Here is a 14506-nt window from a genome sequence, read left to right on the forward strand (position 1 = left end):
AAGAAATCATGGAGAAGTTTCAATTTGGGAATATAGCCCACATTGTTGGGTCTAGGTGATGCCAGTTCCACACCAAGCTCTAAGGTACCTACTCTAAAGCATCCTATGGTAACCACATGGATTGTTAGTTTTCTATAGGTGACAGTACGCTACACCAGATGCCAGGGTTGCCTGTTTCCCCTCCCTTTAACCTGCATAAAGAATATAACTAGAGTAAGTGGATGGAAAAAAAAAAAAAAAGCCTTGCTCCTTTACCTCTGAAGGTGAGATTAGCCCAACCCCAGATTTAGAGAATAAGGCAGCTGTACTGCCACCTGGTGATCAATCCCCCAAAGAAGCATTCAGGACACTGGCCATACAATCATCATTGGGTACACTAGGGACCACAAAACTGACTCATACCCTCTACCTTGAAGACCTGGGGAGTTACCTTGGCAGCACTCCGTCTATCACACCTCTCTACAACCTTGGCATCCCAGGAGGTAGCAGCACGGTCAGAGGAGATTCTGAGTCAGCAGCCCATACACAGTGTGAACAGACTTTCTCACCTCCGCAATCTTGATTTCCCTGAGCCTTGTGAAGAACAGTGTTGATTTCTCTCCAACATTCAAAAATCAGGATGTTGCTTTAAGAACTTGGTCCAATTCAATTATCAGGGGGCAAGAATAGTGCAGTGGAAAGAGTGATAATTCTGGAGTTAAAGGACCTGAGGTCAAATCCCCATTTCTGACACTACATGGATGACTTTGGACAAGTCACTTAATCTATGAACCCATTAACTCATCTATAACTAAATGAGGGATCAGACTGAGGTCCCTGCCAACTCTACATCTATGTATCCCTTCGCATCCCCAGTTAAGACTAATGCAAAACAATCAAGGTAGTCAGATTTCCCATCTAAAATTTATCATCAGGAAGTCACAATGTAGATCACAAATAAACACTCCTCAGAACAACAAAAAATTAAAAAAGAAAACCCCAGAGAAAAACACATGGTTCAATAGACATAACCATCACAGTGTTATAAGGTCTGGGAGACTGATCATGTGGCCCCTGGGCTCAAGGCAGCAAGAAAACAGCCTACAAAAGGGGCAACCACCAGTTAGCTTCTAACAGAGCGGTTTTTCTTAACTATGTCAAATAGGAAGGAAATGGCTGAGTCCCACCCCCCTCCCCCCACATATACTTTTTGATTTGAGCCCATGGCCATGACCAATGACCAAGCCAAGCTGCTAGAAAGCAGAAGAGACTAGATAAACAGTGACTATGCTGAGGTGAAATGGTCACTACACTCAGATTTTGTAGCAGGTTGGGGGTAGCAGCCAAGTGGCCTCTGGCAACTGCATTGATGAAGTCTTCTGCTGAGGCAGAAGGGTTAAGTTGCCCTGAGCCCAAGAAGCACCTGGTTACCTTTTGGCCTTGAGCCTGGCTGATGTGCTACCTTTGTGTTTTTTTTTTTTATTGAAAGAGAGGCTATCAAAATGTGAAAGGAATTAAGTAAAATGTGCAGGGAGAATTGCACCCAGGTCTCAGGGCCAAGTGGATGGGAGCTTCTTGAGAATGTGACCCTCGGAAGCAGTTGCCTTGAGGGAGGCCTTGGTCTGCAGCAAATGGGGGTGGGAGGAAGGAGGCTCAAGAGCCTCCAGCTCTTCCCACTTCATTGCATTGATCTGCCCTAGGCACTATGATGAGACAGCCCTAAGGATGGTTACGGGAGGAGAAGGGGGAGGATACCATTACCCTACCCTTCCCACTCCCAAGAGCACCAGATCTATTGCCTCTCTCCAAAAGCAGAGAAATTGCACCTATCTAAACTAAGACCCATCACAGCAGACAGTGGGATCCAAATCCCTAAAAGCTGAAAATGGAAGGTAGGGCACTTCTCTCGACCCTGGGCCTTTCTCAGTTATACTCCGCTGAGAGCTATGTGTCCATAGGGTTAGGAAGAGTTAGAATTAAAAAACATACAACAAGAACAAGAGAAACCAACAAAACCAAAGAAAGGCCAGCTCCTATGAAGACCCTGGGTGGGGAAAGAGCTGGTTGGTACATTCATTTTCAACTGGGAGGGACATGGTGGGGAATCTAAAGGGAACCCAGAGGAGTTGGTAAGCTGAGTAGAATGAGTTCATTTCATTTCTTTTTTAAAGGAAAAAGGAAGAATATTAAACAGCGAGAAAAGGTTTTTTCATTCAACATCTTAAACAAGGAAAGGACAAGAGGGTGCCCACCGTGGGAAGGAAGGGCATTTCAGTCCCAGGGCAGGATGGAAGGAGGGGGAGATTGGCAGCAGAGACACGAGCTTCTAGGTCTAGAGACAAGGAAGGGCACATGAGCTGGCTGGCTGGCTGACTAGGGCCTTCCCTGCCCTGAGTACAGACAGCCACTCCCGCTGGAGGAGAAAGGTGTCCAAGAAGAGGTAAGGCTGCTTTTCATTCTGGGTGTGTAACAAGTCTGCCTGCTGATGGGGGCCACAATATTGTCAGAGCACTCCCTGCAGTAGGTGGCCTGATGGATCTTTTATCTTCTGAGTTCTCACTTCTGCTGTTCTGAAAGGAGGAGGGAAAAAGAAAGAACCACCAAAGCTTTAATACACCTTCCCGGGCCAACCACAGGATGTTTTCAGAGAGCCAGACAGACCACTAAAGACCATAGTCTACAATGATGAGAATTCTGACACTAAACTCCTAGGACTGGTTCTGCTACAGTATATACCAGGCTCAAATGTCCCCCTTTCCTGATAAGGACTGGCTGACCCTTCTCCTGCCTTCCTTTCTGTATCCCAATCCTACTTCCCACATAATTTCTTTACCAGGTTTTGCTATGTTAATAACAGCTTCTACTTCTCCAACTCTGCCCCAGGGTGCCCTAAGTAACAAAGTTAAAGCCAATTCAATAAGTACTGGTGGATTCAAGATCCCTTTTGGTTTTTCCCTAGGTTTACCAGCTATCCCATGAAACTGACTACAAAAGAGTATTATTAGGCATGCTTGAAAGCCCTATTTTCATTAACCAAAAAAGGGCTAGCAAGTATGAGGTTTTTGATTTTTAAAGCAACAGCATGACAGTATTTCATCAGGTCATGTTTGTACTTACTTTTTATGTGGTATTAGATTGAAAGTATTTAGAAATTCAAATTAACTGGAACCTCTGCTTACAACCTGAAATAAAAAGTTGAGAGTTTGGTAGCAGGTGAAACACACCAAGCACTTTTCCCTAGGTTCCCACCCCAGGACAAGAAAAGTACATTGGGGAAGGAGGGGCATAGTGATATGTGGCTGGAAGACTAGGCTAGCCTAGGAGCTGCTATACCTCAGGTGGTGGGGGTTTGATGGTGACTGGCTGGGATGTCCGCCTGGGTGGAGAAGGTTTTGGCTGCACCTGTTGCTGGACTGGGTTATAATAGGTTACTCCTCCATACACCTGAGACTGAGCCTAAGGTCCAACATGGCAAGGAGATAAAAAGAAAATGGGTTAACTTAGGCAGAATGGGGACAAAAGTTGACATACGATAGAATCCAAATGAACAATTTTTAGGAATATAATTTTCTAAGCAATCCTTTAAAAATGACTTAATTTTTGTCTCCTTAGGCTGTTTGCTACATTTTGAGTTGTTCTCCTACTCCATTAGATTATATGATTATGAGGCAGCCAAGTGGCAGGTGCGGTGGACAGAGCACTGGCCCTGGAGTCAGGAGGACCTGAATTTAAATCCGGCCTCAGACACTTACTAGCTATGTGACCCTGGGCAAGTCACTTAACCCCAAATGCCTCAAAAAAAAAAAAAAAAAGGAATGAAAAAGAAAAAGAAAAGATTATGTGATTACCACCTGCTTCAATTAAAATTCCCTAAGCCCCTGGCCAGGAATCTCAGCACTGTAAAACTTCAAGCCACTTAGTCCAATTGGTGCCTGAACAAGACCTCCTCCAGCAAATTGTTATGAGTGGTCATTCCTGCCTTCCCTTGAAGAACTCCACTGAAAAAGAGGCCATTACTTCCCAAAGCAGCCCACTCTACCTAAAGATAGCTTCTAGAAAATTTCTTCTTGAGGGTTAGCTAGGTGGTGCAGTGAATACCGTCCTGGAGCCAGCAGGACCTGAGTTCAAATCTGCTCTCAGACACTTGAAGCGTACTAGCTGTGTGACCTTGGGCAAATCACTTAACCCCAATTGCCTTGCCCTCCCCCCTCCAAAAAAAAAGTAAGTTTCTTCTTATACTAAACCTAAATCTACATGTCTGAAACTTCCACCCCACTGTTCTTAATTCTGCCTTCAGAGGCCAAAGCAAGTCACTTCCTTTCCTAATTATAACCCTTTAAATATCTGAAGATAGGCATCATTGTCCTTTTCCCCTCCAAGCCAAATGTCTCCAGGTCCTTCAGTTGGTCCTCAAACGGCACGATCTTGGGCTCTTAATAACCTGATCACGTTCTTCTGGAGGCTCTTCAGCTTATTAACCTTCCCTACAACTGTGGAGGCCAGTGTTCTGATGCTAGGGTAGATACCAAGTGGCCATTTCTTCTTCTGAAATTTCAAAAATATTTGTTCCTTGTTCCTATAGCACTTTATCACCATCCTGCCCTGATCAACAGTTTTGGGTGTGTCTTATCTTCCCTACCAGACTAAGCAGCAACGGATTCTTATTTATCTTCATATCCATCACAACACCTGGTGTGGGGCATCTTGGCACACAGGTGTTTGATAAATATCTTGAATGAATATAGATGAGGAAATGCCATACAGTTCAATAGCAAACATTTACTAAATGTCTATTTATTGCGTGAAGGGTATTCTGGTCCTCAGTGGATCCTGCCACTAACCAAAAATCTTACATGGAAAAACAATAAAAGAAACTGGATAGGGACTAACAGGTGGTACAATGAGGAGACTGGACTACCACAAGATGTTTTAGTCCCTTATGAATCCTGAGATTTATCAAAGGAGTTGCATCTCCTCCTCATCATGGGGAACTTGAGGACTGTGTTACAATTTGCTAGTCACCTTACCTGGGTATTGGGGTACAGGTGAGGAGGTGGGGGAGGGGGCAGTGCCCCTGGGGCATAGGGATAGCTGGGACTGCCGAAGTTCATGACACCTGGAGCGGAGAAGTAGGTAGGGGCAAGCAGCTGCTGGGGCGGTGGCTGTCCTGGGGACATGGACACTGGTGGGGGGTACAGACCCGGGCTGGGCAGAGGTGCTGGCGTCTGATGGGGATGTAAACCTAGACAGAGAGAATGGAACAAATATTGAAGAAGAGGAAGTCAGAATACTGTTTCTGTGATAGTTCCTAAATCTGCTGGCCACAAACAAGGATGAGAAATAATGTTACTCTCCTAAGCTATTCAAGACTGTTCCAAAAGGCTAATTAGATTTTGGTCTCTCTCTTAAGTAGGAAAGGTTCAGGTCACACAAAGCTGCCGCTGCCAGGTTGTCTCACGTACTCTGTTCCTACAACCCTACCCGCTGAAAAGGAAATTGGAGGCACAAACTTACCAGGGTGAGGGAGGTGCATTTCTGGTTGTACAATCATGCCCTGAGGAGGCATCGGGGTAGGGCTGTCACTGTGGGTGTAGATTGGTCCCTGGAACTGCACTGCAAGATATCACAGGGGAATTCACTAATAGGGATTCTCATTCCCAATGTCACATGGGCAAATTCCCTCACCCTCCAAACAATAAAGATTCTTGTGAAGATGTTCTTAGTGTTCTATCTAGGAAAACAGAACAGGCAACTTCCTGATGCCCACATTCAGGTGTTGGAGGGAATAAGCTGTCCAAGAATCTACTCTCAATTCAGAATCAGTACTTTGATAAGAAGCCCAGGTCAAAGAGAAGTCTTGAAACTCACATGGGTCATAGTAGTGCCCTTCCATGATACTAATGTGCACAGGGGGGGCTGGTGGTTCAGGGACAGGTCTCTGACGCTGGGATGAATATCGTTTGGCTCGATTGCCCTGAACACTCTGAAAGAGAGAATACCAAAGGCTAGGTGAAGGCTAGCTCTTCTATTCCTATCTCTACCCGCCTGCCTCCTCATGCCCAGCTCAGTAAAAACTATCCAATAGACAACAAGGTCTATTAACTGAAAGGCCTTTCCTGGACATCCCTGAGACAGTAGAGAATGAGAGCCTGCAGGGATTACTTCATTGGTTCTATCAATGCTGTAATTTGGGTTAAAAGACTGAGTCAAACTGCAAACTAAACTTGTCCCCACTCTGATTTCCCATCCCTGTTCTTTACCATTTCTTCCATACGGTTAAACTGAGGTGGAGGGCCTGTTCCCAGGTGCATGTGGTTGGGAATACCTGAAACACATACAAAAAACTTATTCACTGGAGAGTAGAAGACACAAACACAGAATTCCAGGATGATACCAGGCAAGGGCAGGTGGTGAGTGGGGGTGGTAGTGTAGACTCCAGCAGTGGCAATAGCTCTTTCACTGAACTACAGAACTTCAAACCATTTTTGCTTTATGTTAACAAATTTACCACCTTCTCCTGTTATCATGACATATCAATGAGAACCTCTTGAAAAATGAATTCAGTGTCATAGCCAATTTTGGAATGTTTTGTTTGACCATACATGTTTTAATGTTTTGTTTTCTCTTTCTTAAAGAGGAGTGAAAGGGGAAGAAAAGAAATGGAAGGGAGAGAGTGAAAACCTGAAAATATTTTTTTAAATTAAAAAAAAAAAGATTAGAAAACAAGAATTCAGTATGGGAACACATACTAAATCTTTTCTTATGAATATTTCACTGCACAAAACTTTAGGCTGCAATGGCCTTATTACAACAAAACAGGCAAACTCTCAAGACTATCAATTTGAGGGTAACAACTGGAAAAGGGGGGCATATTTTGTCAATATACATAATCTGACCACATCCTAGATCTGGAGGCCTTGGAACAGATTCCCATCTAGAGGAAATCATCTAAGTCAGAGTAAGTAAAGGCTCTATCTAGCTTTTGACTGGCAAGAGAAGGACATCAGAAGAAAGATGCACTTCACTCCTTTGCCAATTTTCTAGTCCCAACCAAGACAAGGATTCCATATCTTGTTAGGGTGGGAGCTGCTACAAATCTCATCTGAAAAGTGGACACATGAGGATTCCTAAACTCTAAACCGTAGTGAGGCCTTTCAGGGACCAAAGCAGTCACTCACATCCAGCCATCTAGTGGCCAAGGAAGGACTGAAATGACCACTGGAGGGCACACTTTAACAGTATGGGGAAGGTCTGACTTGTTCCTAAGCATGAAGATTGTCTGGGAAAGATAGGATGTTCTTCCAAAGGGAATTAAAAAACACAAATTCGAACTTAAAAGAGTAGTTTCTGCCTTAGAGTACCAACATCTATCATTAGCTTAAAAGGGCAAAACTCTCCCTCTTTATCCACAGATGTCTTTATCTATCCAATGATAGAGCTGTGAATACTGGAAGTGAAACAATCAATACTTTCTTAAAATGCACAAGTACCATGGTGCTTTAGAGTGCCAGGCTAAAAATGATTGCCACGGAGTAGCCCAGATACCTCATCTCCAAGATTTCCATGTCCCATCATCTAACTTTCTTGAGGCAAAGGAAAAAGCTGGTCATCCATCCTTGAGTTACTTACCTCGAAGCTCCCTTGGTTGTAGGAATTGAGGCTGCCCTGGGCTCCAATTCTGTTCAGTCAGATTCAGTTGGGTCATGTCTTGCTCGAGTCCTCCTGTGCTGGAATCCACTGGGGCCTCCCAGTTCGAAGTCTTTGAAGGTGGTGGTGGTGGTGGTGGTGGTGGTGGTGGTGGTGGTGGTGGTGATGGTGGTGGTGGTGGGGTAGCTGGGGGGGGTGGAGGTTCAGGGGCCGGCCCCTCTGGAGGAGGTGGCATTTCCTCTGCCAACTTGCTTGCATCCCCAGCTTTGTTTCTGGATCTTCTTGCTCGAGAGTAGGACTTCTTCTCAATAGGTCTGTCTGGGGGTGGTGGTACAGTTTCAGGGGCAGGGGGAGGAGGCTCTGAAGCCTCTTCCTCTTTTTCAGGGCTGCCAAACACACGGGAAGACTCCATTTCGGGGGATGGGTCCCTAGCTGAGGTGTACTCCAGGCGCCGAGAACGATAACCATGTTCATGGTTGACAGAGTCATTAGAACGAATGCTATATGGTCCACCATTTTCTGCAGACCTAAACCCGGTCCTTCCTTCCTTGTAGCCCCCAGATCGAGAGAAGTTCCTAGATGTAGGCATTCTGCCTGTACCAGCAGCATTACGATTGACAAATGTTCTTGGTGGCAAGGAGGATCCCCCAGTGCCCTGGTGACGGGGAGGCTTGTTTGGCCGATCATTGCCCCAGTTGGGCTCCCTCTGTGGAGAGCTTCCAAACCTGGAAGAGTAGAAGCAAAAAACCATTAAAACCTAATGATGAAAGGGACTACCTCCTGTGGATCACAAGACCATATCTTCTTCAATGGTGCTACAATTTCTGACTGCATGATGGTGGCAGTAAAGAGCAGAAAGCCCCCATCTGAAAATTTTCAATAATCCTTACTCCAAGCCATTCCTCACCTGGGTTTACGGATTCTCCGGGGTTTGATATCATCAGGGTTGTGAGCCGATCGAATATCGTAACCATAGAGGGCTATGAGCTCTTGCCGAGACTTGGGCGCTTGTTCGTCCTCTCTGAACTTGTCATGTTCCCACCGGCCCTCATCCTTCCACAGCTTCCGCAGTCGTCCTTTGGGTCTAGACAAAAAGGAAAAGAATATTTCTGGCTTGCAGGGCCTACCAAGCTGGAAGATACTTCAAAGAGGGATGGTGTTTCCCCTGAGAAGAGCTAAAGGATTTATGGAGGAAAATAAACATCACCTGGCTCAGTCTCCCAGCCTCCCAGTCAAAGCAGGCCTCCCAGAGATCAGGGCAATACCAATGCCAAGTACCTTTATTGGACTATAAATTCTACAAAGGGAAGGACCACATCTTATCTAAACTTTCCAACGTCCTCAGACACTTAAGAAATCTTTGTTGAATAAACAGCCCTTTGGAATATAGCCTGCTAGCTCAGCTGGGACAACATTTTTAAAAATGTAATCTGCACAGCATCTCAAGCCTCTCTATGTGTTTCTCCTAAAACAGAGAAGCAACTACATCTAAGCAAATCCTTTTTGAGAAGCTTCCTCCTAAGTGTTACCTGACTTCTTCTTCTTGAGTTTGGCCTCGGAGGTCATGCTCAAAGAAGAGCCCTTTCCGTGGGATATAGGCAGGGTTCTTCCGATCTTCATCATCATCCAAATGCTTTGGGACCTTTTTACCCACCTTGTTTTCTACAGGTTCTGTGCTCTCCTAAAAGGGAAGCAAAAGGACTCTTTATTTCTCCAAACTAGGAATAATTCATCTGGCTCTGAAGTGAAATATCCCCTAGTGGGTACCTACTTGCCCATCTCCACTTTGTCTTTCACCAGTCACAGTGCCTTTTGGGTCAGGTTTTTCTTCTCCCTTCTCTTCTTTTGCCAAAGAATTAGCAGCATCATTAGCTTCTGACTTAAGCTCCACCTTGGAACTTTCCTCTTCACTGTATTCTTCCTCTCCCTGAAAAAACATTGTCTTTATTACTTCCTAATGGGAAATTAGGAAGAACTTGTACCTTGGGAAAACCAATCCTTTTGATAAGTTCCAATAGTATATTGTCAGTTGAAACTGAAAACTAAATACTCTTCTTATCTCCTTGCAATGTGATACTTCTCATCTGCCAAACTGGAGCAGAAGCTTTATAAAGTGAAATACTAGGTTTTAGGTTTTTTGGAATTCACTCTAGGAGCTGAGTCATATTAGACATTCAACAAAGAATTATCAACTGATTATCTCTCTAGATAAGGTGTTCTTTTCTTTTTTTGGGGGGGGGAGAGGAGGTAATTTGGGTTAAGTGACTTGCCCAGGGTAACACACCTAGTGAGTGTCAGAGACCAGATTTGAATTCAGGTCCTACTGACTCTAGGGCCAGTGATCTATCCACTGTACCACCTAGCTGCTCCCTGATTGGGTGTTCTTAACCTAGAGTCTGTGAACTTGTTTTTAAAAAAATTTTAATAGCTGTATTTCAGTAGAATTGGTTTCCTTTATAATCGTGTGTGTATGTGTGTGTGTAAAATGCATTTAAAAACAGTCTGAGAAGGAGTTCATATACTTCACCAGACTGCCAAAGGGGGCCACAACACAGGGAAGGTTAAAAATCTCTGTTCCAGATCAATTAATTAGTGCTTACATGACTGTTTTACCCAAACTTCAGACGCAAAGAAGGAATTCTCCCTTTTGGTCTAGAACATTTTAGTTGGAAAGAACAGATCCTAAAAATGTCCACAAAATGAGTAAATATTCACTATTCAACAGCATCGTAAGTCTACTAGGGTAGTCTAATATTTCTGAAAAAGTCCCATAACTTTAAGGAGTCTTTCCTTCTCCACGTCACTGACAAGAAGTCAGCTCTCCTTCATTCCCTGAATGGATGGCTAGTATCCAGTTTTCTGCCTGGTACTACATTCCCTACCAATTCTCAGCCTGAGCTCTTAAAAATCTTGCTTGGTGTACATGTGACCTTTCCTCATTGCCCCCCATACAGGGGGGTCTGGAACTTTGCTTTGACTGGAATCAAACACCCTAAAATAGTATCTGCATGATTAATGAGGTAACTTTGTTCTACACAATCTCCAGTCTGTAGCTGAATGTCAAATGAGGTGGCTCTTTTATTCAGAATTCAGAAACTAATTTTGTTTTCAAGATACAAAGGAAGGACACAAATGGTACAGTGCTGAGGAGAGTCCAAATTATACCACCAAACTGAAACCTAACTGAAACCAAAATACTGCCGTGGGGGCTCTAAGCCTCACCTTTCCTGTTGGTTAGCACTTCCAACAATAAGAGTAATCTCAAGTTTTCACATTTACAATAAACATCCTTCATTGCAAAGGCTTATACTCAAGGTACATACAAGAATCCCAGGGAATAAAATAAGCTACAAAAGCGGCATTTCATCATTACCAAGAGGCATTGTGTGGTTCTGGGAAAAGCACTCACTGGACCTGGAATCAGAAAAGATCTGGGTTCAAATCTCACCTCTGACATTTACTTGCTATCTGACCAAGGGCAAGTCACTTCTCTCTCTGAATCTCAATTTCCTATCTCAGTAAAGTGGGGAAGATACCCACTTTAGAGGATGAAAAGCAAATATGTTTCAGTTTGTCTCACAACTCATATATACAGCTCAGTATAACAGCAGAGGAAGAATTTTGAACTCAAAAATTTGTTAAAAATTGTTTTTACAAATAAAATCCCACTTTCTGAGGGAAGGCTTTCCTAGTCACTCTTAAAGCTAGTGACTTCCTTCTGAGATTGTCTCTCATTTTCCCTGTATCTTTTTACGTATACTTCCTTCTGAGATTGTCTCTAATTTACCCTGTACCTTTTTATGTATGTGGCTGTTTTCATGTTATCTCCTCACATTAGATTGTAAGCTCCTTGAAGGCAAGGACTGGGTTTTGTATTTCTTTGCATCTCCAAAGCTTAGCTTAATGCCTGGCATATATCAAGCGCTCAATAAACCCTTGTTGACATGACTCCTGTCTATCAGCCAAAAAAAAATTTATTTTTATGTGTAATTGGGGAAAAACTAAAATATTTAATTTTTTTTAAAGTATAACAGCAATACTTATTATTATTTTATGCAAAGTTATGCTCAGAGAGACCAGGCATGCTTATGACATCCAAAGGATACTTTAACGTGGAAGTCCTAATCATATTGAAGACAGGCCCATAACTGACCTCTGCAGCACTGATTGAACTCTGTAACAGTCAGCAACACTCAGATCATGTCATTGACAAATCCTCCAAGAAACTGAATCCTACTGCTCTCATGGTGCCTAATAGTTAATAGTTTGGCTGGCAGAAGCTGGAATTGACATCACCAACAAGACAGCTACCTTTACAGCAAAGTAAGCTACCTAACCACCATAAAGCAACAATGAAAACTGAGGAAAATCTGAGGGTACAAGGGCTCTAAGCACAACACCTGAGAAGATGGTTTCGTTATTTTATTTGTATCACTTTTTTTAGTTAGAAATGATTCTATTCCAGTAGAATGAGGGAGACTCAGGCCAAACCTCCCTGCATAAGACCAAGTCAATTTCTGATGCTAAACAGTTTTTCTGAAGCACAAACAGAAAGTGGAACAGAAAGGCAACACCACCACTGTGACAGTAGCTTTGTATACAATGGACAAATTAGTTGACTTACAGGATTTGTAACAGCTGTATGCAAACTCTAAAATGTTTATTCATGTACTACTAAAAAAAATGTTGCACTCACTTCTGAATCCTCTGCACTTTCATAATCGGAGAGAACAGCTGAAAGGAAAAAAGAAATCAGAGGTCAAACAAAACATCTGGACGAAGCAGCTATAAGCACACATACCGTCCACAGGGTGACCTAATAAAGTTGCAGGCTTAGTGGGAACAAGCCCTCTTTGCCATTACAATTTAGTTCAGAGCTATCCAAAACAGGATGCAAGGAGCTTAAAATGAGGAAGTAACCACATCCAAGATAGCATCCCCAGGAAAGATAGGTTGTTAGAGGTAGGTAACTGGAGAGCCAGTTTGTATGTGGGAGTGAGATTGGTATCAATCACCTGCCCATTGAGGGCAGAGTGGCCCCTACTCACCATCGCCTTCTATGCAGTCCTCACTTTCCTGGATAAAAGAAGACAGAGGGTAATTCTTGGCCATACTTCTGCACAGAAATTTACTGTTTCCATATTTTTCCCACCCACCTACAGACTGCCCATGACGATAAAATGAGGTATTTGTTAAGCATGAAAGCAGTAGGAATATTGTTGGTTTTGAGTTGTGTCCCTCTCTTCACGACCCCATTTAGGGTTTTCTTGCCAAGGATAGTTGGGGCGGTTTGCCATTTCCTTCTCTGGCTCATTTGACAGATGAGGAAACTTGGGCAGAGTTAAATGATCTGCCTAAAGTCACATAGCTAGTAAGTGTCTGAAGTGGGATTTGAACCCAGGTCTTCCTGACTCCAGACTCTCTATCCACTTCAACACCTGGCTGCCCTATGGGGATGTTGGCTATTATTATTAACTGTTACAAAAACAGGAGGATGTGACAAGAGGTCCAGAAGAGGGAGGAGGGGGGAGACAAACCTGAAGTCATCTGCGAGATGAACCTGTGGTTGGGAGAACCGGTGGAGGGGGAGAGGAAAGAATGGGGCAAGACAAATATGGGCACACCCCCTCCCTCTTTTTTCCCAACCCATGGAGTAGTAGAGAGAAAATTCGATCTAGTCCTATCGACCCACTGGAGAAATGAAAACTCCGCAGTGTGACCTCTCTGCCTCACTTGTTCTGGGGCCAATCCCACAGACCATCCCCATCCCGTCCGGTCCCGTCCCGTCCCCTCCCCCTCCCCGCAGGCCCCGCCCCCCTCCTCTCTTCCCCGTCCCTCCTCCCCCCGCCCGCCGCTCGTCGCTCGGCCCGGACCGGCTCTGGGCCCCGCTCACTCACACACTCCGACTCTTCCGGACTCCGGAGGCCGCCTCCCTCCGTCCGCCGCGAGTTGAGGCCCCCGGATCGGCCCCCGCGCAGCGAGGACGAGGAGCCTCCGCCGGCCCCGCCGCCGCCGCCGCCCCGGGAACCGGCGCTGTCCGAACCCGAGGCTCCGGACTCCTCGTCCTCCGTGTCCTGCGAGGCGCGCTGCCGCCGTCGGTCCGCCATCTTGCGGAGAACCGACCCCCGTCCGGGCTTCCGCGCTCCCTCGCTCGATCGCGAGTTACTCGATTCCCCCCTGCCGCCCGCCAGCCCGTCAGCCTGTCTGCCGCGCCCGTTCGCAGGGGCCGCTGGGAGACCGAAGCTCGGTGGCGGGGGAGAGCGGACGAGACTACAAAACCCAGCACGCTCTGCGCCAAGGGCCCATCGTCCTGCTTCGCTTCCGGTCTCGTGGGGGCGCTCGGCAACTTGAAACCAGCGTGTTTCTAAAGGCTTGGGGCAAGGACAAGTGGCGCAGTGGTGGTTGTGTGTGTGTGCGTGTGGGGGGTGCGGGGGAGTTGTTACTCTCAGAGCGCTTGCGCGCACTGGCCCCAGCTTTCCGGGCAGCTTTTCTGTCCGCCAAAGAGGAACTAGCCGGCCTTCTTCCTATGCAGAGACCTTCCCGCCCCTCTCCGGCCATCTTCTAAGCCCGACTGTCCAGGGCTGGAAGCTTGGAGATGCGATTTGCGGGCTTTGAACGCCATGATCAAGGTTTTCATTTTCCAGACTCCCAGCCACTTTGCTCTGTCTGTAAAAGAATGCTCTAGCTTCGCCCCCTGAAAGACATCCACCCAGTAGGGACACCAGAGCGGCTTCCAAGAGGCTTCGGTCTGCAGCCGAGCTGAGCCAAGGTGCAAGGAAGCCCATTATTTTTAAACAACTCAGGTCCCCTTAAGATTACTTGCATGGATCTGCGGGTGCATGTGGAGATGGCTTGGAGCCCCTCCATGCCCTCCTATTCC

The 14506-nt window shown here is 45.5% G+C and overlaps 1 protein-coding gene across 1 annotated transcript; it reads right to left on the minus strand.

The window, feature by feature from the left end:
* Nucleotides 1-884: 884 nt before the first annotated feature.
* Nucleotides 885-14021, minus strand: CASC3 (CASC3 exon junction complex subunit). Its single transcript, XM_036756285.1, has 14 exons — nucleotides 13524-14021; nucleotides 12675-12702; nucleotides 12323-12360; nucleotides 9398-9553; nucleotides 9156-9307; nucleotides 8534-8710; nucleotides 7609-8351; nucleotides 6240-6304; nucleotides 5848-5962; nucleotides 5494-5592; nucleotides 5007-5221; nucleotides 3313-3435; nucleotides 3097-3161; nucleotides 885-2549 (listed from the first exon to the last, which is right to left on the minus strand). The coding sequence occupies exons 1-13, from the start codon at nucleotides 13731-13733 to the stop codon at nucleotides 3138-3140; spliced, it is 2145 nt and encodes a 714-aa protein (XP_036612180.1). The 5' UTR covers nucleotides 13734-14021; the 3' UTR covers nucleotides 885-2549; nucleotides 3097-3137.
* Between the last annotated feature and the right edge of the window lie 485 nt (nucleotides 14022-14506).

This window comes from Trichosurus vulpecula, chromosome 4, assembly GCF_011100635.1.
Source record: "Trichosurus vulpecula isolate mTriVul1 chromosome 4, mTriVul1.pri, whole genome shotgun sequence".
NCBI lineage: Eukaryota > Metazoa > Chordata > Mammalia > Diprotodontia > Phalangeridae > Trichosurus > Trichosurus vulpecula.

Excerpts from the sequence above, each read along its gene's own strand:
- CASC3 (XM_036756285.1), bottom strand. The coding sequence starts at position 13,733 with ATGGCGGACCGACGGCGGCAGCGCGCCTCGCAGGACACGGAGGACGAG. Across the intron at positions 9,308-9,397 it reads GACAAAGTGGAGATGGGCAA|GAGAGCACAGAACCTGTAGA; the intron begins GTAGGTACCCAC and ends CTTCCCTTTTAG. Across the intron at positions 8,352-8,533 it reads CGGAGAATCCGTAAACCCAG|GTTTGGAAGCTCTCCACAGA; the intron begins GTGAGGAATGGC and ends CTACTCTTCCAG.